Genomic DNA, 22780 nt, shown 5'->3' with positions numbered 1-22780 from the left:
CCGGCTTCTTCACCTACAGGATCGTCTGAGAACAGCCACCCGAACAGCCATCCGAACAGCTGATGAAACTGAGGAGTTTTTCTACCTTTAATAAAGCCCTTTTGTGAGGGTTGACTCATTCTGATTGGCTGGGCATGGCTCCCCAGTGGGTGGGCCTATGTCCTCCCAGGCCCACCCATGTCTGCACCCCTGCCCAGTCGTGAAATCCATAGGCTAGGGCCTAATGAATTGATTTCAATTGACTGATTTCCTTATATGGACTGTAACTCAGTAAAATTGTCGAAATTGTTGCATGTTGCGTTTATATTTTTGTTCAGTATATTTTCTAAATACAGTAGGTCACTCATCTATGTGTATACTGACATAAAATGGGAAAACTGTTCTCTGCACAGAAAATAGGATTATGCATATTAGATAGAAGTAGTATTCCATTTATTCCTTTGAGGTAAAGTAGGGCAATATACAGTACCAGTCAAAAGTTTGGACACACCTACTCATTCAAGGGTTTTTCTTTATTTTTACTATTTTCTACATTGTACAATAATAGTGAAGACATCAACTATGAAATAACACATATGGAATCATGTAGTAACCAAAAAAGTGTTCAACAAATCAAAATATATTTTATAATCTTCAAAGTAGCCACCCTTTGCCTTGATGACAGCTTTGCACACTCTAGGCATTCTCTCAACCAGCTTAATGAGGAACTCACCTGGAATGCATTTCAAATAACAGGTGTGCTTTGTTAAAAGTTAATTTGTGGAATTTCTTTCCTTCTTAATGCGTTTGAGCCAATCAGTTGTGTTGTGACAAGGTAGGGGTGGTATACAGAAGATAAACCTATTTGGTAAAAGACCAAGTCCATATTATAGCAAGAACAGCTCAAATAAGCAAAGAGAAACGACAGTCCATCGTTACTTTAAGACATGAAGGTCAGTCAATGTGGAACATTTCAAGAACTTTTAAAGTTTCAAGTGCAGTCACAAAAACCATCAAGGGCTATGATGAAACTGACTCTCATGAGAACCGCCGCAGGAAAGGAAGACCCAGTTACCTCTGCTGCAGAGGATACGTTCATTAGAGTTACCAGCCTCAGAAATTGCAGCCCAAATAAATACTTCATAGAGTTCAAGAAACAGACACATCTCAACATCAACTGTTCAGTGGAGACTGTGTTAATCAGGCCTTCATGGTCAAATTCCTGCAAAGAAACCACTACTAAAGGACACCAATAAAAAGAAGAGACTTGCTTGGGCCAAGAAACACGAGCAATGGACATTAGACTGGTGGAAATCTGTCCTTTGGTCTGATGAGTCCAAATGTGATATTTTTGGGTCCAACTGCTGTGTCTTTGTGAGACGCAGAGTAGGTGAACGGATGATCTCTGCATGTGTGGTTCCCGCCGTGAAGCATGGAGGAGGAGGTGTAATGGTGTGGAGGTGCTTTGCTGGTGAAACTGTCAGTGATTTATTTATAATTCAAGGCACAGCATGCCTACCACAGCATTCTGCAGCAATACGCCACCCCATCTGGTTTGCGCTTCGTGGGACTGTCATTTTTTTTTCAACAGGACAATGACCCAACACACCTCCAGGCTGTGTAAGGGCTATTTGACCAAGGAGAGTGGTGGAGTGCTGCATTAGATGACCTGACCTCCAATCACCCGACCTCAATCCAATTGAGATGATTTGGGATGAGTTGGAACGCAGAGTGAAGAAAAAGCAGCCAACAAGTGCTCAGCATATGCGGGAACTCCAAGACTGTTAGAAAATAATTCCAGGTGAAGCTGGTTGAGAGAATGCCAATAATGTGCAAAGCTGTCATCAAGCAAAAGGGTGTCTACTTTGAAGAATCTCAAATATAAAATATATTTTGATTTGTTTAACACTTTTTAGGTTACTACATATGTGTGTTATTTCATAGTTAGGATAGCCTAGTGGTTAGAGCGTTGGACTAGTAACCGGAACGTTGCAAGTTCAAACCCGAGCTGACAAGGTACAAATCTATCGTTCTGCCCCTGAACAGGCAGTTAACCCACTGTTCCTAGGCCGTCATTGAAAATAAGAATTTGTTCTTAACTGACTTGCCTAGTTAAATAAAGGTAAAATACTAGAAAATAATCCAAATCAAGAAAAACCCTTGAATGAGTAGGTGTCCAAACTTTTGACTGGTACTGTGTAAGAAACCTGTGTTTCTTGTCTAGTTTGACAAATAAAGGGATTTCTTCAAATCAAGAAATATGTGGGATTGAAGGTCTTCTCTCTGGTCCACACCCAGACAGTTAATTTTATATGATCAACATTCTATTTATATTGTTACATATACCGGATAGGTGTAGTGAAATGTGTTAATGTGTTAATAGCCCATAAATCTACCTCATCCCCATACGTAGTTATTTATCTTGCTCCTTTGCACCCCAGTATCTCAACTTGCACATTCATCATCTGCACATCCTACCATTCCAGTGTTTAATTGCTATATTGTAATTACTTCGCCACCATGGCCTATTTATTGCCTTACCTCTCTTATCCTACCTCATTTGCACATGCTGTATATAGATTGTCCTACTGTATTATTGATTGTATGTTTGTTTATTCCATGTGTAACTCTGTGTTGTTGTATGTGTCGAACCACTTTGCTTTATCTTGGCCAGGTCGCAGTTGCAAATGAGAACTTGTTCTCAACTACCCTACCTGGTTAAATAAAGGTGAAATAAATAAAAATGTAGAGGGTCAGCCTGCCATAGTAGTACAGCACCCCTGGAAAAAATTAGGATTAAATGCCTTGCTCAAGGGCACAGACAAATTTATTCGAACCGGCGCCCTTTCAGTTACTGGCCCAACACTCTAACCACTAGGTTACCTGTCGCCCTCATCCTGGTTCATACACACGTGAAGCGTCCTGACAACCTGACCTATCTCGGGCACGTGCAAAACACTGATCACTTCAGTCAACCTCAGCCAGGTTATAGTAGTACTGTCCTATAACAATGGAAGACCTTGCAAGTTCATTCTTCTAGGCTGGGATCTGAGTCTGGATCAGAATCCTAGGATCATTGTGGATTCAGTAGATCAGGTTTTGTTTTTGTTTTTTTGGAGACATTAACTCACCAGTAACTAGAATCTCAGAACTACTGGCAGCCTATTGAGTCCAATAAATGTCTCCGGTCCCTCTCAAACTTTGCGAGTATAGAAACAAATACAACAGATGACAGATTTCAGATAAACATTTATCAATAATCCATTCATACTTTCACTAAACTGAACATTTGGGGAGAATAATAAAAACAAAGTCACACCATCTCTCTAAAACACCCTGTTTATTGTTAAACACCTTCAAGAGATTTGGTCCATTTATCATTGTAATTCACTTCCAACCAGGGAGGGAAAAATAGAGAAAATAAAGACAAAACAGAGTTAACACAAATAGAGGCCTTGTTTTTTTCACTTAAAACTCTGGTTCCTATTCCAGATAGTTGAAAATAATCCAATAACTCCGAATGCTAATGTAAATTAATATCAGCTCATTGTGGCTATGGGTGGGTGTGGCTGGGTGAGTGTCAATTCACATAAGTGTATCTCTTTTTTTTAATACAGGGAATGCCTGTGTGGCGCAATAATGAACATGGAGTGAACCAAGGTTTACAAGAGTGTCTTCAGCCTTCTACTTGGAAAGACAACAGGAGAAATAAACCTCTGACTGTAAGCTTTTTGGGGTCAAAGCCTCTTCTTAAACCAAGACGAATCAGTCAGTCTCATGATCGAATGCAGTTCTCTCTGGTGGGTTTGGATACAGTCTGGTCTGACCACTTTTCGGTTCCTCCAGTCCCCTCTAAGCACAAAGCCTGAGATTATTATTGACCCTTCTGATATAACTGTTTGTTTACAACCATGAGTCAGTTAAAACAAAGGCTGTTGATTGAACACTTCTAAAATGCCAGCCTGTCTCTGACCCCTTTGTTTGGTAACAGCACACTGTGATGATGACAAAGGAGGCCCCTAAAAACCTAGTAACAGAGCAGATACAAGGATTTATGTAGTACGGTGTGCACGGTGCACATAACCAATGAAATCAGACTATGACCTTTTCAAACAACCAGAGAAAACCAGAACCGCTTATCTAAATTAATTATACAGGTGTCTAAGTATAATTATAGTTATATGTATCATAGAAAGTAGGATTATATGATAGGGGTATGTATACTTTTATATAGGTATATATTGAATAAGGTGCTATACTGATGTATACAGACGTCAATGTATGCTTGGAGTTGTTCCAGCAGGGTTAATGACTAAATAAATGATACTAGAGTATTATTGATTATATAATCTCACTCGGTAGCAGTCAGGTAGCAATCATTAGCGATTTACATGGCTTTTGGAAATTCGAAGTGTCACTAGCACATTCCATTGGACTGACTGACCAACCTTATCTTCCATACAATCTCAACTCCCCTATAATCCACTAACCTCAAGCAACCAAGACTATATCAAATCAGATCTTCAGCAACAACCTGGTCCAGTAACCTGTCTGCTGTTATCTAGGGTGCCCTGTGAACACTGATGCTATGTTACGTAACCAACTTGCGGGGAGTGAGGTCACAGTCAGCAAGTATGTTAAAACTAAACCGAGTTGTTCTTCGTACCAGTTTGAACAAGGTAAACTATGAACTCTTCCCTGTCTGGCCTGCCTGCTGGACAGTCCTGTTTAACATACACATACGTCTGTTTACAGTAAAGTATTATAATCATACATGGATACATTTATAAAGAGAGTTATACATAGCAATTAACATATATACGTATATCAATAGCATATAGGAGAATAGAAATAGTCATAATGGCAATCATTATCGTCATCATAATTCATCATCATCATAATAGTAGTAGTAGCAGTAGTAATACGTTCCCTCAGTTAAGCAAATACCTGGGTCATTCCAGAAGAAGCCTCTCCCACCTCTTGTTACTCCTCTAAAACTGATTGGACAGTTTATTGACCTACTCTACTATCTAGGTGAATCTGTTAAATCACTGATGTTTATAGAAGGGAGTACCTTGGCATTCTATTGTTTATTGATCAACGGGAAAAACTGATTAGATCAAAAACTGTTTCCAATTAGGTAACACTTTCCCTACCAGACCCATTACTTCCACATAGATCAAATCTCTCATCAGATGGCAAGTACACACCATACGTTGTCTGGGTTCTGAGATGATCATGTCCCTCATGTTGTCATTTAACCCAACCAATCCCCTTTCTTTTGGCTTAGCTAAAACCATTCAATTCATATCCTGTTATGAGAATCAGTCAACCTTGCTCCTACAGACATCTCTGGAATGACCCTCACAGAAGCAATAAAATCACTAGTCATCTAGTTCAGCGATACATGTCATATAGCATAGCTCAATAACAAGAGGTTCTATGTAATCAATACAAGTTTTAGGTTATATTTAATTAAGCTTAACTGCTAAGTTATCAATTATCTTTAGTAGTATACCAATATCTGTAAATATGTATATATAATGTATATGAATAGAGACATACCTCCATTACATAATGTCTGGTGCGGGTATAAGGGAACGAGATGCTGGCCATATGGGAAAAACCTGTCCCTGCATTATGGGTAGTCAGCCTACATTATAGATAGTCAGTCTTCTTTAGCCTACATTATGGGTAGTCATTTTCCTTTTAATTGACTTTTTATGTATTCATCATTGCTTCCATAATGCCCTCCCTCTCTCACAATACCCGAGCCTGTCAGCCACCAACCCACCCTAGGATCAAGCTACCTGTCCAGTGCCCACCCACCCCAGGATCCAGCTACCTGTCCAGTGCCCATCCCCTAACCTGACCACCCATGTGACCAAGCCACCATACTCCAGGATCCATTCAAGCTCCATCCTGCTGTACTACCCTACAATCCCTCCCCTTTCTTGTGGAATCCCTTATTGGAATCCCTAATGTTCTGTCATATGCATCTTAACCCCATGTATTGTCCCTGTACTCAGTCTTTGGGATTTGGAGCTTATCTTTTCTCCCTGGCTAAATCAGCATAGGTTTACATTGGAGGGCTAACAGGGCAAAGGTAACCTCACTTGATCCTGGTTAAACTGGTGGTAGACATGCCAGATGAAGTCACGTCACCTGACCCGGATAACATCTGGAGCCTTGTTATAGTCATGTAGTCCGTGAAAACTCCAGGTTTTAAGCATACGGTACAGTATGTTGTTTGACTGGGTCTGAGTGAAGAGTCTGCAGTCACTCCCTATAGCCCTGCAATGCAATATTATGAAACTGCTCCATTCTGACCCAACTCAGTGTGTATGTGAATGTGTATACGTGTCGTTGCTGGCCACAGGTAGGGCTGCCTAGCTTGCTTACAGTATATAACCAAGACTACTGTGCCATTTCTATTAATAAAAGGGGGAATAGGGGGTCATTTTAAATGTTATATAAGATTTGTCTTGGGTATTCCGAATACATTCCACAACCATAATTATTTTTATGACTTCCTCATAACGACTGGCTTTACATTCATACTCTACCAATATGGCAGACGAATAGAGTGAAGCACCAACTCCCATGGACAAACAAAATGGCGTACAAACCATTTCTGTCCGATTTCTCTCTCCCTCTTTCTACATTCCCACAAGGGAAGGAGGGTAGGATTTGGTTGTAGACATTTGCCCCTAGCTACATAGATAAGGGGCTTATTTTTAAGGTTGATGCTGCACGACCGAATCCAACCACCCCATTATGCCCATGTACTGCCCCCCTGGCCGCCTCATTCCCAGAGCTAAACAACCGAATCACGTTCTGCGCATTTGCCTCATATTTCTGAACAGCTGAAATGTAAAAAAACTAGGGCGATTTGAACAAACTTCAAAATACGTTTTTTTAAATATATATTATGCAGGCTAATTTGTTCGGTTGTTTAGTCACCAGGAAGAAGTATCGGCCACACAGCCACTCCGTATTCGTTAGAAGGGGCGACTTTGGGGCCTTTTCTTTTTGCTGACAATTCGATATTTGCCTTCAATGGTAATATAATGGACACATATAAAGTACATTGACATCTGCAGCGTGTTAGAGATACACTGAGGTTCAGATTGAAGTTAACTGCCAAACCCTTCAGATTATGGGCGTGAATGTTCTTATACACAACTTTCTGTGTGTGTGCGTCACACGAGTTGGTGCCTGTTGCAACAGCAATTTGTTGTACTGTAAGATGTGTATGTGTGTTTGCATTCAGACTGATGTCACAGGCGGTAGGTACTGTAGCTGGTCTCTGGTGTAGTGGGAGCGGGGTCTCCTATCCACGTCTCCAGGGCCAGCTCCTCCTCAGCACGACAACACTCACATATCTCCTCCTTCTGACAACCGCTGCCCTGACTGACACAGAGACAAATCAAATGGTCTTTCCATTTCAAACAACACAAAAAGCCGCTCGTCTTTAATGAAACTCATGACTTGAAAGCCCCTCACCAATGACTCGGTGTAGTCGGTTGTCATCGAAACCTGTTTCTCCTCCGGAGGAGGGGTCATGAGGCTTCTGTCAGTGCGTCTGTTCTGATTGGTCATCGTGAGCCACATGTCATACATCTGCTGCATGTCCCTCACTGTGGACAGGACGGGGGTTAGCATTTCCAACAGATACACTGTAAATACATTATTTGCTTGGCACACAAAAAGAGAGGAACATAATGAGAGGAAAAGCAACAGAAAATCTTACAGCTGTTGTCCTTCATGTACGTCCAGACGTCCCTCTCCTCCAGACTGTGGGCGAAGGAACAATTTCCGATGTAGTGGCACTTCTTCTGCTTCATCACATGGACACACATCTAGGGAGACACTGCTTTATTACTACCATACTACTGCCGCTGCACTACTGCTGCACTACTACTGCCGCTGCACTACAGCCGCACTGCCGCACTACTACTGCACTACTCCTGCCGCCGCACTACTACTGCAATACTACTGCCGCTGCACTACAGCCGCACTGCCGCACTACTACTGCACTACTCCTGCCGCCGCACTACTCCTGCCGCCGCACTACTCCTGCCGCCGCACTACTCCTGCCGCCGCACTACTCCTGCCGCCGCACTACTCCTGCCGCCGCACTACTCCTGCCGTTGCACTACTCCTGCCGTTGCACTACTCCTGCCGTTGCACTACTCCTGCCGTTGCACTACTCCTGCCGCTGCACTACTCCTGCCGTTGCACTACAGCCGCACTACAGCCGCACTGCACTACTGCCGCCGCACTACTACTGCCGCCGCACTACTACTGCACTACTGCCGCCGCACTACTACTGCACTACTCCTGCCGCCGCACTACTCCTGCCGCCGCACTACTCCTGCCGCCGCACTACTCCTGCCGTTGCACTACTCCTGCCGCCGCACTACTCCTGCCGTTGCACTACTCCTGCCGTTGCACTACTCCTGCCGTTGCACTACTCCTGCCGTTGCACTACTCCTGCCGTTGCACTACTCCTGCCGCTGCACTACTCCTGCCGTTGCACTACAGCCGCACTACAGCCGCACTGCCGCCGCACTGCACTACTGCCGCCGCACTACTACTGCCGCCGCACTACTACTGCACTACTGCCGCCGCCGCACTACTACTGCACTACCGCCGCACTGCACTACTGCCGCCGCACTACTGCCGCCGCCGCACTACTACTGCACTACTGCCGCCGACGCACTACTACTGCACTACTGCCGCCGCCGCACTACCGCCGCCGCCGCACTACTACCGCCGCCGCACTACTACCGCCGCCGCCGCACTACTACCGCCGCCGCCGCCGCCGCACTACTACCGCCGCCGCCGCACTACTACCGCCGCCGCCGCACTACTACCGCCGCCGCCGCACTACTACCGCCGCCGCCGCACTACTACCGCTGCCGCCGCCGCACCACTACCGCCGCCGCACTACTACCGCCGCCGCACTATTACCGCCGCCGCACTACTACCGCCGCCGCACTACTACTGCCGCCGCCGCACTACTACTGCCGCCGCCGCACTACTACTGCCGCCGCCGCCGCACTACTACTGCCGCCGCCGCCGCACTACTACTGCCGCCGCCGCCGCACTACTACTGCACTACCGCCGCCGCCGCACTACTACTGCCGCCGCCGCCGCACTACTACTGCACTACTGCCGCCGCCGCACTACTACTGCCGCCGCCGCACTACTACTGCACTACTGCCGCCGCCGCACTACTACTGCACTACTGCCGCACTACTACTGCACTACTGCCGCCGCCGCACTACTACTGCCGCCGCCGCACTACTGCCGCACTACTACTGCCGCCGCCGCACTACTACTGCACTACTACTGCACTACTACTGCACTACTGCCGCCGCCGCACTACTACTGCCGCCGCCGCCGCACTACTACTGCCGCCGCCGCCGCACTACTACTGCCGCCGCCGCCGCACTACTACTGCCGCCGCACTACTACTGCCGCCGCCGCCGCACTACTACTGCCGCCGCCGCACTACTACTGCCGCCGCCGCACTACTACTGCACTACTGCCGCCGCCGCACTACTACTGCACTACTACTGCCGCACTACTACTGCACTACTGCCGCCGCCGCACTACTACTGCACTACTGCCGCACTACTACTGCACTACTGCCGCACTACTGCCGCACTACTACTGCACTACTGCCGCACTACTGCCGCACTACTGCCGCACTACTACTGCACTACTGCCGCACTACTACTGCACTACTGCCGCACTACTACTGCACTACTGCCGCCGCCGCACTACTACTGCCGCCGCCGCACTACTACTGCACTACTGCCGCCGCCGCACTACTACTGCACTACTGCCGCCGCCGCACTACTACTGCACTACTGCCGCCGCCGCACTACTACTGCCGCCGCCGCACTACTACTGCCGCCGCCGCCGCACTACTACTGCCGCCGCCGCCGCACTACTACTGCACTACTGCCGCACTACTACTGCACTACTGCCGCCGCCGCACTACTACTGCCGCCGCCGCACTACTACTGCACTACTGCCGCCGCCGCACTACTACTGCACTACTGCCGCCGCCGCACTACTACTGCACTACTGCCGCCGCCGCACTACTACTGCCGCCGCCGCACTACTACTGCCGCCGCCGCCGCACTACTACTGCCGCCGCCGCCGCACTACTACTGCACTACTGCCGCACTACTACTGCACTACTGCCGCACTACTACTGCACTACTGCCGCCGCCGCACTACTACTGCCGCCGCCGCACTACTACTGCACTACTGCCGCCGCCGCACTACTACTGCACTACTGCCGCACTACTACTGCACTACTGCCGCCGCCGCACTACTGCCGCCGCCGCACTACTACTGCACTACTGCCGCCGCCGCACTACTACTGCACTACTACTGCACTACTGCCGCACTACTACTGCCGCACTGCCACTGCACTACTGCCGCCGCCGCACTACTACTGCACTACTGCCGCCGCCGCACTACTACTGCACTACTGCCGCACTACTACTGCACTACTGCCGCCGCCGCACTACTACCACTGCACTACTGCCGCCGCACTACTGCCGCCACACTTGTTTTACTCCATGTGTAACTCTGTGTCGTTGTATCTGTCGAACTGCTTTGCTTTATCTTGGCCAGGTCGCAATTGTAAATGAGAACTTGTTCTCAACTTGCCTACCTGGTTAAATAAAGGTGAAATAAAAAAATTAAATAAAACTACTACCACCGCACTACTACTGCCGCTGCACTACTACTGCCGCTGCACTACTACTGCACTACTACTGCACTACTACTGCCGCTGCACTACTACTGCAGCTGCACTACTACTGCACTACTACTGCCGCTGCACTACTGCACTACTACTGCCGCTGCACTACTACTGCCGCTGCACTACTACTGCACTACTACTGCCGCTGCACTACTACTGCACTACTACTGCCGCTGCACTACTACTGCACTACTACTGCCGCTGCACTACTACTGCACTACTACTGCCGCCGCACTACTACTGCACTACTACTGCCGCCGCACTACTACTGCACTACTGCTGCCGCCGCACTACTACTGCACTACTGCTGCCGCTGCCTTAAATAACGGTTCATATAGTTCCTTTTCGTAAAATGTTTTAACATGTGAAATCAACAGTTTTTACATTTAGCTCATTAATTTACTCCACCAATTAGCAAGCTGTTCTACCTGCGCTGTTTGATTGGTCAGATAAGTGCAGGCGCGAGATGCAACAAATTTCACAGGCGGGGAGAGAACAAGAGGGCACTGAATATCATGACGTGGATTTGAATGTGTTTAGGCTATCACTAGCATCATAACTAAATTACAGAATTACAGTGCATTTGGAAAGTATTCAGACCTCTTGACTTTTCCACATTTTATTTTAACTACACACAATGCTTTACTACTACTGCAAATGTATTAAAAATGAAAAACAGAAATAGCTTATTTACATAAGTATTCAGAAATTGAGTTCTGCTTCCATTGATCATCCTTGGAGATGTTTCTACAACTTGATTGGAGTCCACTGGTGGTAAATTCAATTGATTGGACATGATTTGGAAAGGCGCACACCTGTCTATAGAAGGTCCCACAGTTGACAGTGCATGTCAGAGCAAAAACCAAGCCATGATGTTGAACAGATTGTCCGTATAGCTCCGAGACAGGATTGTGTCGAGTCACAGATCTGGGGAAGGGTACCAAAACATTTCTGCAGCACTGAAGGTCCCCAAGAACACAGTGGCCTCCATCATTCTTAAATGGAAGAGGTTTGGAACCACCAAGACTCTTCCTAGAGCTGGCTGCCCGGCCAAACTGAGCAATCGGGGGAGAAGGGCCTTGGTCAGGTAGAGTGCCCAGATGGAAGCCACTCCTCAGTAAAAGGCACATGAAAGCCCGCTTGGAATTTGCCAAAAGGCACCTAAAGACCATTAGATACATTATTGTCTAGTCTGATGAAACCAAGATTGAACTCTTTAGCCTGAATGCCAAGCGTCATGTCTAGAGGAAACCTGGCACCATCCCTACGGTGAAGCATGGTGGTGGCAGCATCATGCTGTGGGGATGTTTTACAGCAGCAGGGACTGGGAGACTAGTCAGGGTCGAGGGAAAGATGAACGGAGCAAAGTACAGAGAGATCCTTGATGAAGTCCCGAGCGCTCTGGAGCAGGTTCCCAGACTGAGGTGAACGTTCACCTTCCAACAGGAGAACAACCTTAAGCACACAGACAAAACAGCACAAGAGATGCTTCGGGACAAGTCTCTCTCAATGTCCTTGAGTGTCCCAGCCAGAGCACGGACTTGAACCCGATTGAACATCTCTGGAGAGACCTGAAAATAGCTGTGCAGTGACGCTCCCGATCCAACCTGACAGATCTTGAGCAGATCTGCAGAGAAGAATGGGAGAAACTCCCCAAATACAGGTATGCCAAGCTTGTAGTGTCATACCCAAGAAGACTCAAGGCTGTAATCGCTGCCAAAGGTGCTTCAACAAAGTACTGAGTAAATGTGACTTTTTAAACTAATACATTTGAACAAATTTTGGAAAAACTGTTTTTGTTTTGTCATTGTGGGGTATTTTAGAATACGGCTGTAACATAAAATGAGGAAAAGGGGTCTGAATACTTCCCGAATGCACTGTATATACTAGCCATTTTTAGAACAAACAAAAAATAACATAAGTGGTATTCAAGATTAGAAAAATAACGGTTCTGTTCTGGAACACTACAGATCACTTTCATTCCCGGATCTGATTCTGTTCCTTAAAAAAAAAAGAAACCTGGTTTTCAGTTTTGTTCCCTGAACCGGTTCCAACCCCTGCTTTCCTGTGATTTTATTGTGTTTTTATTTGAAACCGAAACCCTTTTCCTTCACAAGTATTAGCAAGAAATAGCTAACCTATTGTGGAAAAAAGGTAAAAATGCTTATTAGGTAAACACTATATGCAGGCAATGTTATAGGGGATGAGAGGGTTGCTGAAACACTAGGAGGTAAATGGGAGATTGGATAAGGTGGGCTGTAGAAAGTCAGCTGTACTCAGCATGTGAGAGGTCTCCTGGATCTGACTGACTGGAGAGATTAAAAACAGACCCAGAGAGAAGGGAGGGATGGAGAAAAGGAGGGGTGACTCAGGTCATACTTATGTGGCTGTGTATGAGAGAGGGGGAAGAAAAGAGGGAGTGAAGGAGGGGGAGACACTTACGTCGTACTGCTGTGGGTATGTACGGGAGAAGGGAAGCGGCCGCACAACGACCCACTTCTTCTTCTCAAAGGATTTCACAAGCAATACCCGACGCTCCTTAGTCCAGCTGGAGAGAGGGGGAAAGAGGAAGAGAGGGAGGAGATATGGGCAAAAGAATATTAGAGTTATTTTTTCCCCCCATCAAATTAGTGAAATCGACCATTCAGAGCGAGGTATTTTGTATTTCTATAGAGTTAATCCTTTAATGGGCCTATTTCATTAACATTCCTTTGATCCAATAAATATCAGTTCAGGCCTGGTCATAAATCAGATGGTAGCCCCTGCAGCCTTATATTGACAAGAGAAGTGCAGATGTCAGTTTGATATGGCCCCAGGCCGCCCTAGTCTCTCACCTGTGCCTTGCTTTAGCAGTGCAGTACTTGAGGGCCTTGTCTGGTTCATTGACCTGTCCGTCCCGCCAACACTGGCCACAGACAAACTTCATCTTCAGGTTCAGCCCTCTGCCTCTCCCTCCTCCTCCAACTCCTCCACCTCCGGAGCCAACCCCTCCACCCCCGAGATTGTCTCCCCCTCCTATTCCCCCCACCCCACCACAGCTCTGGTGTGGGACATGCATAGGCTGAAAGAGAGAGGGACATTTTGTAAATCAGGCCCTTAAAATAACTAAAATTATGTATTTATTAGGGCATGGTGCCCATCTCACGCTCACCTTCTGTCTCTGAGCATTTTGCTCTAGCCTGTACCAGTGCCTCTTGGACTCCTGTACCATCTCCTCGTGGGTGATACCTGAGAGACAAAGTAACAGATGATAGAATGAACTTTGGTTATTTTGCAGCAATCCTTTGTAGTGTGTGTGTGTGTGTCTATATATAAACATGTGTACTTCGTGTACCTGTGTCCTGCTGCAGTACCCAGCACTTGAGTTCTATGACGGAGTGGGCGAAGGAGCAGCTGTCCTCGCGCTGGCAGCCGTAACGCACCTCGTGGCGACACACGTCAAACTGGCAGAGGGGGTGCAGCGGGCGCACCTTACTGTAGCGCACGTTGGCCGAACGCACCACATGCACTAGGCACCTGAGGAGACGTGGAAGAGAGAAATTAGATGGATAAAAAGAGAGAAGGAGAGGGCAAGAAGAACATAGAAGGGGCCAGGGTGGAAGTAGCTGACTGTAATATTGTCTGAGGGAAATTGGATTATGCTAAGGCAAACTGCTGGATCTGATACACTCAAGGACAGAAAGTTCTAGAAGACACACTTGTTATCATCGAAGGGATGTCGGGCGGTGAGGTTTGAGCAGACAGCCAAGTTCTCTTTGCTGCGTTTGCTGATAATGCGAGGCTTACTGTCAAAACATTCCTGCAGAAGAGGAAAGAGTGTGAATGTTCTGTACATACTGAATTCTTCAAAGTTCTCCATGTGGAGGTCTGTGTGTATTACACCCTACCTCACAGAGGAACATGAACATGCCCATGTGTAGCTGCAGCAGGCGTGTGACGCTGAGTGCCCGTCTCTCGGTGCTTCCCAGCGGGTCAAACAGCAGCTCCCTGCTCAGAGCCCCCTTCCTCTCCTGGGTCCACACGTCTATTTCCTCCTGGCAGTATGCAAACGTGCAGTTCTCCCCATACTGGCACTCCTGGCGCTCCTGGACCTCTTCAGGGAGACAGAGGAGGAAGGTAGAGAGTGGATCATCTTTAATATCACTGATGGGCAGCAGGCATTAAAAAACACTACTGCCAGAATTCTGCAGTGAGAGATGACGTTCAACCATCAGTGCTTATTTGAGTGAGTGAACACACCTACGTACACACACACACGTACCTTTGCAGAGGACAAAGGCCCCGAGGAAGTTGTTTCTAGCGGGACGAGGCCTGACTCTCTTCCATGTGGGGTCGTCTGTGTTTTTAAAGCGACACAGCAGGACGTCCCTCTTACAGCGGTGAGCCGCCTCTGGCTGGTACTGGTAGTCAATCACCCGTGGACCTGCAGAGAGAAGATTAGGGGGGCATTCAACTGCAGCACTCAATTCAATATACTTGATTTATCCCACAAGGGTCAATTATGTAAGCATTGATGTAACAGACAATATTGACTTAATACTGCTCAGTATAAAAGAAAGAAATCATTAACGTAACATATTCTGGAGTGGGAACAGAAAGGTGAATGTATCAGTGTGTACCTATGCGGCTGTAACAGGCATGGCAGGCCTGTCTGAACTCGTGGGTGGCAGCCAGTGGGTTCCGGGAGAGCAGGGAGAGGTTAGTACCTGCTGGGACATTCTGAGGGGGGAAGACAAGCCAATCCATCAACAGATTTAAGTGTCTTATCAAAAAACGCAACTTACTCCTAGTTCCGTTAACTTGCATGTATCTCAACAGCGAGAAATAACAACGGAATAATTGTAATCTGGGGCCTGCAGAACACAAGCAGAGTAAGAAGAGAGAGACATCCACGTCATGATAAAAGAGGAGAAAGAAGTTGAGTATCCATCGTGGTGTTCAGGCGTTGTGCTGCTGTCTTACCGTGTGAGTGGAGCTGTGGTTGCAGATCCCAGGGATGAAGCTGTGAGAGATTCTTCCCCCTGGAGAACAGCAACACAAGGACACAGATATCAGACACCATATGGCCTTACAGCAGTGCTGCTGACACGGACTAGCTTCAACAACAACTAACGCCCCGAGGACTGTTCAGGGTCGCTGGGCAGTCCCAGTGAAGGTTTAAGAAACAGCCAACGCACATTTAAACTGTATGGTTGTAAAAGACTGGATAATGGCCAAAAAGCCTGCTACAATGGCTTTACTGTTTTGATGGAATTGACATTCCCAAACACACACACACCCTGACCCATACACCTTGTTCATATGTCTCATCCACTCACCAGGCAAAGTGTACTCAGAGAGTGAGTCCAGGCCTCCAATTCCAACCCCTCCTTTACCCTCCATGTCCCCTGTCCCCAGGGAGAAGGCCCCCAGGGCGTCCAGCGCCTGTGTGGAGGTCTGGTCCCTCTGGCCCAGTGAGGGGTAAGGCTCCAATGAGGGCATCTGGCTGACCGAGGAGCTGAAGAAGGCAGGGGGGAGCTGGGGCGAGGGGGCGGGGAGGCTGGAGGAGTATGGAGGGTGCAGACCCATAGCTGTGTTGGGGAGGTTGGTGGGGATAGCACCCTGGACTGGGCTTTGTGACTGAGGGAGAGAGACAGAGACATGACATTATCCATCTTATTCTAAATCTCCTTCTAGACCAGAAATACACACAGTGGGGCAAAAAAGTATTTAGTCAGCCCCCAATTGTGCAAGTTCTCCCACTTAAAAAGATGAGGCCTGTAATTTTCATCATAGGTACACTTCAACTATGACAGACAAAATTAGAAGAAAAAAAATCCAGAAAATCACATTGTAGGAATTTTTATGAATTTATTTACAAATTATGGTGGAAAATAAGTATTTGGTCACCTACAAACAAGCAAGATTTCTGGCTCTCACAGACCTGTAACTTCTTCTTTAAGAGGCTCCTCTGTCCTCCACTCGTTACCTGTATTAATGGCACCTGTTTGAACTTGTTATCAGTATAAAAGACACCTGTCCACAACCTCAAACAGTCACACTCCAAACTCCACTATGGCCAAGACCAAAGAGCTGTCAAAGGACACCAGAAACAACATTGTAGACCTGCACCAGGCTGGGAAGACTGAATCTGGAATAGGTAAGCAGCTTGGTTTGAAGAAATCAACTGTGGGAGCAATTATTAGGAAATGGAAGACATACAAGACCAATGATAATCTCCCTCGATCTGGGGCTCCACGCAAGATCTCAAGAACGGTGAGCAAAAATCCCAGACCTAGTGAATGACCTGCAGAGAGCTGGGACCAAAGTAACAAAGCCTACCATCAGTAACACACTACGCCGCCAGGGACTCAAATCCTGCAGTGCCAGACGTGTCCCCCTGCTTAAGCCAGTACATGTCCAGGCCCGTCTGAAGTTTGCTAGAGAGCATTTGGATGATCCAGAAGAAGATTGGGAGAATGTCATATGGTCAGATGAAACCAAAATATAACTTTTTGATAAAAACTCAACTCGTCGTGTTTGGAGGACAAAGAATGCCGAGTTGCATCCAAAGAACACCATACCTACTGTGAAGCATGGGGGTGGAAACATCATGCTTTGGGGCTGTTTTTCTGCAAAGGGACCAAGACGACTGATCCGTGTAAAGGAAAGAATGAATGGGGCCATGTATCGTGAGATTGAGTGAAAAACTCCTTCCATCAGCAAGGGCATTGAAGATGAAACGTGGCTGGGTCTTTCAGCATGACAATGATCCCAAACACACCGCCCAGGCAACGAAGGAGTGGCTTCGTAAGAAGCATTTCAAGGTCCTGGAGTGGCCTAGCCAGTCTCCAGATCTCAACCCCATAGAAAATCTTTGGAGGGAGTTGAATGTCCGTGTTGCCCAGCAACAGCCCCAAAACATCACTGCTCTAGAGGAGATCTGCATGGAGGAATGGGCCAAAATACCAGCAACTGTGTGAAATCGTTGTGAAGACTTAGAAAACATTTGACCTCTGTCATTGCCAACAAAGGGTATATATCAAAGTATTGAGAAACTTTTGTTATTGACCAAATACTTATTTTCCACCATAATTTGCAAATAAATTCATTAAAAATCCTACAATGTGATTTTCTGGATTTTTTTTTTCTCTCATTTTGTCTATCATAGTTGAAGTCTACCTATGATGAAAATTACAGGTTCTCCCACTTAAAAAGATGAGAGGCTTGCACAATTGGTGGCTGACTAAATACTTTTTTGACCCACTGTAACTCTGTGCTCCGTGTAATGTACTTGTGTGCAGTGGTGGAAGTTAGCGAAGAAGACTGCTTTTTTACAACCAAATCTATTTTGGTTGTAAATGGGATGTTATTGAATAGTCCCAGACACTTTTTTTGCGATTTCACTTGTTTTTTAAAAACTTACCCCAAACCAGCGATTGACTTCCTCATTCTCGGGGTGCAGTATGGGGGATCTGAAAAAACATGAACAAAAGCTCAAAAAACACCCAAATATGTTGTTTTAGAAACAGGAAAGCTCTCAGTATAGTGATGCAGGTCTTTAGATGTCGTACACATGAAATTGTATCATTCCAAACATTATATTACATTTTGTAGCAACTCCTCTCCAGCCACTCTAGCAGCAGGCTACACAGAGAATGGAACAGCTGCATAGGGGAAACAGCTTGGGTCGCACAAAATTGAATATAACGTACAGAATGGAACAATTTCATGTGTACAACATCTAAAGACCTGCATCACTATATGGAGAGCTTTCCTGTTTTACAAACCACATATTTGGGTGTTTTTAGAGCTTTTGTTCATGTTTTTTCAGAGCCCACATACTACACAACGAGGAAGTGAATCTCTGGTTTGGGGTAAGTTTCTCAAAAAAGTGAAATAAAATTTGTAAAAATATCTGGACCCTTCTATAACATGCCATTTACATCAAAACTAGAGATTAGGTTGTAAAAAAGCAGACTTCTCCTTTAAACCACTAAAATGTGCACCCTTGGTCAGCCAAGTCACAGAGATACTTTCTTAAATATTCATACAGTGTTGTCGGTACATCCTCTCCCGTCAACAGAGGGAGGGCACAGCACAACCAGCATCCTGCCTTGGAGTGATCCTAGTAGCAACCCTCTCACCTCGCTAACTTTCTTGGAGATGCAGTCCCCCAGCAGGCTGTCCAGATCGTCAGCGATCACGCTGCACTCCTCCATGTGCTCCGACACGGGAACGGAATAGGGCATGGGCGGTAGGACCGTACTGGGGCTCTCTGATAGGTCAGCACAGGGCATGGCCACTGGGCTCGAGGGCTCATCGCTGACAGGGATGGGCGTGGCCAGCGGGGCAGGGATACACTGGGCACTGGACAGATCAGCTGGAACGGAGGAGGGACGAATAAAAACTAGAAATTAAGAAATAGGACCATAGAGAGAAGGGAATTTTAGAGAAGAACAATAATGACAAATAAATCATTCAAGTTAAACGTGATGTTACGTTTTCATGTTATGCTGCCATACCTGATGCAATGTCAGTCAAAGATTCTAGCCCGTTGGCGGATGTCTAAATAAAAAGAGACAAGGCTTGGTAAACATGTTTTTAACCTTTATTTAACTAGGCAAGTCAGTTAAGAACAAATTCTTATTTACAATGACGGCCTACCCCGGCCAAACCCTAATGACCCTGGGACAATTAAAACAACCATTCATCCCATTAGCCCTTAATAATAAAATGGCAATGAGAAGAAGAAAAAAATCCAAGACAACCAGACACTCACCTCTCCTGTGGGTGAAGAATTCTCTCTATTGCTCTCCCTCCCTGACGTTGAGGACTCCACCTGTGAAGACAACAGTAACATTTATATTGACCGTGGCAGATATCGTTTTGATCTTTGAGGGGCGCATTCCTATTATTGATAAGAGTCAGACGTGTCTGAACTCACCTGAGAGCTGATGTAGGCCTTACGAACCTTCAGGCCCAGTTTATTAGCCAGGTCCTGGGCCAGTTCACCCACCTGCCTGTCCTGTATGACACAGAAAGTACATTCCATAAACAATAAGACTAACTGACATGACACATTAAAGAAATGTGAGTAACTAAAATGATGTAGTGAAATAAATTGGTGATCCCATATGAACCCTACAAGGATTCATCATTTTATTTTAACTACAGTTCAAGTGCCCTTGGGTGCCATGTGGCCTTGACTTACATGTGGGGCAGTGAGCAGGCACCCGGTGCCACACTCATAGGCCTCCCTGAGTCTGCCCAGCTCTCTCAGACATAGAGCTTTCCTGTAGAGAGCCCTGCGACTGCCCTCACACACGCACAGCGCGCTATCGCAGTCCTGTACACCCCGCTCAAACTCCCCCTGGGGAAGAGAGACAGACAGAGAAAGAGAGACAAACAGAAAGAGGGGAGGTGGAAAGGGAGAGAGAAGATGGGGACTGGGTGTAAGAACTGACTTAAATGTGGGATCCATTATGTATAGACAAATGCTTGACCTGATATAATTAAGCAATAAGGCCAATATACCACGGCTAAGGGCTGTTCTTATCCACGACGCAACGAGGAGGGCCTGGACACAGCCCTTAGTCGTGGTATTTTGGCCATATACCACAACCCCCTGAGGTGCCTTATTGCTATTATAAACTGGTTACCAATGTAATTAGAGCAGTAAAAATAAATGTTTTGTCATACCTGTGGTATACGGTCTGATATACCACAGCTTTCAGCCAATCAGCATTCAAGGGCTTGAACCACCCAGTTTATAATTACTGCTTTAACAACTTTTGAGAATATGTTAATCATTTCAATATTGTTAAGTGTGTGTATGTCTTACAAACTGAGAGTGTGCCGCTGCCCTGTTGACATAGAGGCTCTCCAGAAGCTCAGGCGGAATGACCAGTGCCTCTGCCTGAGCATAGCGGGCCACGTTGACTCCCTCACTGTAATGCTGCGCTGCCTGCCTCCATTCCCCATCCCGAAACACGGTGTTTCCCTCGTCCAGCAAGTTACACACCAACTGGGTCAAAAAAGCCTGAAGAATAGGAGGTGGCAGGGGGGAGAGAGATCATGAGGATGATAAAAGATCATTCAGAACTGAGATAAAGTGCAGATTTGTGGAAGGATACAATTGATGACAGGCAGGTGGTTTGACCAATTTGGGTCAGGCAAGAGAATAAACATTGTAAGCAACACATAGGTACCGCATAATTCTCAGGCTCTGGGAAAGGCAAGGAGGACCTGTAGAGAAAATGTGAGATACATTAATCAGTGCCACCTCACGTACGTTCTTCGTGTTTATGTGTACCGACTATATAGAAAAAGAAAAACATTAAGATGTCTTACTGAATAAAGCCCATAGCTTTCTGGATTTCCTCCCTTCGTTTCTGTCGTTCCATATCCATGGCTAAAGAATAGATCAAGTTTATTGTTATATTATTTTTGAATGAAATTACAATATGTTCATGATTGACAAAGTACGCTGTTGTCAGAACTAAAAAGCCACAGACAACAAGTACAGAGTACATCAGACATGACAAACCGCAACACCTTCTTCCATTTTGAGGCCTTCTAATAATAACCTGCATGTCTATCCTCGCGCTTGCCTAAAAATAACTCGGATGAGAGTAACGCGTTAGCTGCAAATACAGTACCGAACCAAAATAACTAGTTAGCTAGCTGATGAACTACGTATAATGCATGTTTAGGAAATGCTCAATTGCAAGTATTGGATAGCAAGAAACAATTACAAACGATTTGGGGATGAAAGTTTCAGGATAACTTCAAGTGGCTAGCTATCGACTTAGGTTAGTTAACTAACTTTAGCTTGTAGCTAGCTAATCCACTGTCAACTCTTTGGTTTGTCTCAGGCTCCGACTTCAACCGGCAGTGACACTATATCATCCATTACCTAACCAGTGAATATAGAAAATGCATAACAGTAGCTAGCTATATCAGCTGGCAAATCAACTTATTACAGAACGTATGTTATATATTTATTATGGAGAGAAAACTTGCTGGTGGCAGGGACAGCATCTGAACACCAGGGCTAACTAGCTAGGTCAATTCAACATAAGTAGCAAATGACTGACATAGAGATATTTATACACAGCTTCGTATTTTGTAAATTCGTCTTGTGGTAGTTGACAGTGCAATAGCATACTAGCAAACGTTAGCTACTCACCGAAAACAACACCTTGTTCTTCTCCAAAGACTGCTTTACCAGAATAAATAGGACTAAATTGTGAATATCTACTTATATAAGGACCTTCAAAATATTAATCATCCAGACACATATTTATTTGTTCACTTTCCCGGTAACGGGTTGCAGTATCTGGACAGAACATGTGAGAGTTTTCACCCAAAATTCTGCACAGTCAAAGCTAACTAGCTAGATACAGTACTTCTCCAAATTGCGCTCAAGATTATGAGACGCTTGGTCCTAAAGAGCTGTGGGTTGGTTGAGTGTGGTTATATTCAATGTGACCGCTAGGAGGGGGCATTGACGAGCACGCAGTCAGAGTTGACAGAGATTGAAAAGAAATGTTTATAATTTTCATAAAATCCATTTTGATCATTGAACAGATTTTGAAGTGATCTGTCAAAAAGTGTTGATATTGCTCAACACGTGGCAGACTATTGGCCTGGTGATGCAGGCAGCACAGTAGCTACATCATTTTGGTACAGATAACCCCTTTGAATAGATTATAAAATATTATGTTTACATTTTAGTCATTTAGCAGACACTCTTACATCTAGAGCAATGTATTGTTTTTACCCCTTTTTCGTGGTATCCAATTGGTAGTTACAGTCTTGTCTCATCGCTGTAACTCCCGTACAGACTCAGGAGAGGCGAAGGTCGAGAGCCATGCGTCCTCCGAAACACAACCCAACCAAGCCACACTACACGCTTAACCCAGAAGCCAGCCACACCAATGTGTCGGAGGAAACACCGTACACCTGGCGACCATGTCAGCATACATGTGCCTGGCCCGCCACAGGAGTCGCTAGAGCGTGATGGGACAA

General features: G+C 46.0%; 1 protein-coding gene across 2 annotated transcripts; it reads right to left on the bottom strand.

The window, feature by feature from the left end:
- Positions 1-3300: 3300 nt before the first annotated feature.
- On the bottom strand, positions 3301-22182 carry zc3h7bb (zinc finger CCCH-type containing 7Bb). 2 transcript variants are annotated; one of them, XM_021581207.2, is made up of 22 exons: positions 21939-22182; positions 21101-21161; positions 20959-20995; positions 20592-20789; positions 19962-20120; positions 19695-19775; positions 19530-19589; positions 19273-19315; positions 18895-19157; positions 16087-16387; positions 15731-15789; positions 15388-15487; positions 15030-15191; positions 14656-14861; positions 14467-14567; positions 14103-14284; positions 13920-13996; positions 13603-13829; positions 13211-13316; positions 7733-7841; positions 7486-7619; positions 3301-7392 (listed from the first exon to the last, which is right to left on the bottom strand). In XM_021581207.2, exons 2-22 carry the CDS (start codon positions 21157-21159, stop codon positions 7357-7359), a joined length of 2700 nt encoding a protein of 899 aa, XP_021436882.2. In that variant the 5' UTR covers positions 21160-21161; positions 21939-22182; the 3' UTR covers positions 3301-7356. The 2 variants fall into 2 exon arrangements, with proteins under 2 accessions (XP_021436882.2, XP_021436883.2); XM_021581208.2 differs by having other exon boundaries at positions 18895-19130.
- Positions 22183-22780: the final 598 nt, after the last annotated feature.

Source organism: Oncorhynchus mykiss, chromosome 23 (assembly GCF_013265735.2).
Source record: "Oncorhynchus mykiss isolate Arlee chromosome 23, USDA_OmykA_1.1, whole genome shotgun sequence".
In the NCBI taxonomy this organism is placed as follows: domain Eukaryota; kingdom Metazoa; phylum Chordata; class Actinopteri; order Salmoniformes; family Salmonidae; genus Oncorhynchus; species Oncorhynchus mykiss.
This window is presented reverse-complemented; position numbering and strand designations above follow the sequence as displayed.

Excerpts from the sequence above, each read along its gene's own strand:
- zc3h7bb (XM_021581207.2), bottom strand. The coding sequence starts at position 21,159 with ATGGATATGGAACGACAGAAACGAAGGGAGGAAATCCAGAAAGCTATG. Across the intron at positions 20,121-20,591 it reads CAGCGGCACACTCTCAGTTT|GGGGAGTTTGAGCGGGGTGT; the intron begins GTAAGACATACA and ends TCTCTTCCCCAG. Across the intron at positions 7,842-13,210 it reads CATACCCACAGCAGTACGAC|ATGTGTGTCCATGTGATGAA; the intron begins GTAAGTGTCTCC and ends GTGTCTCCCTAG.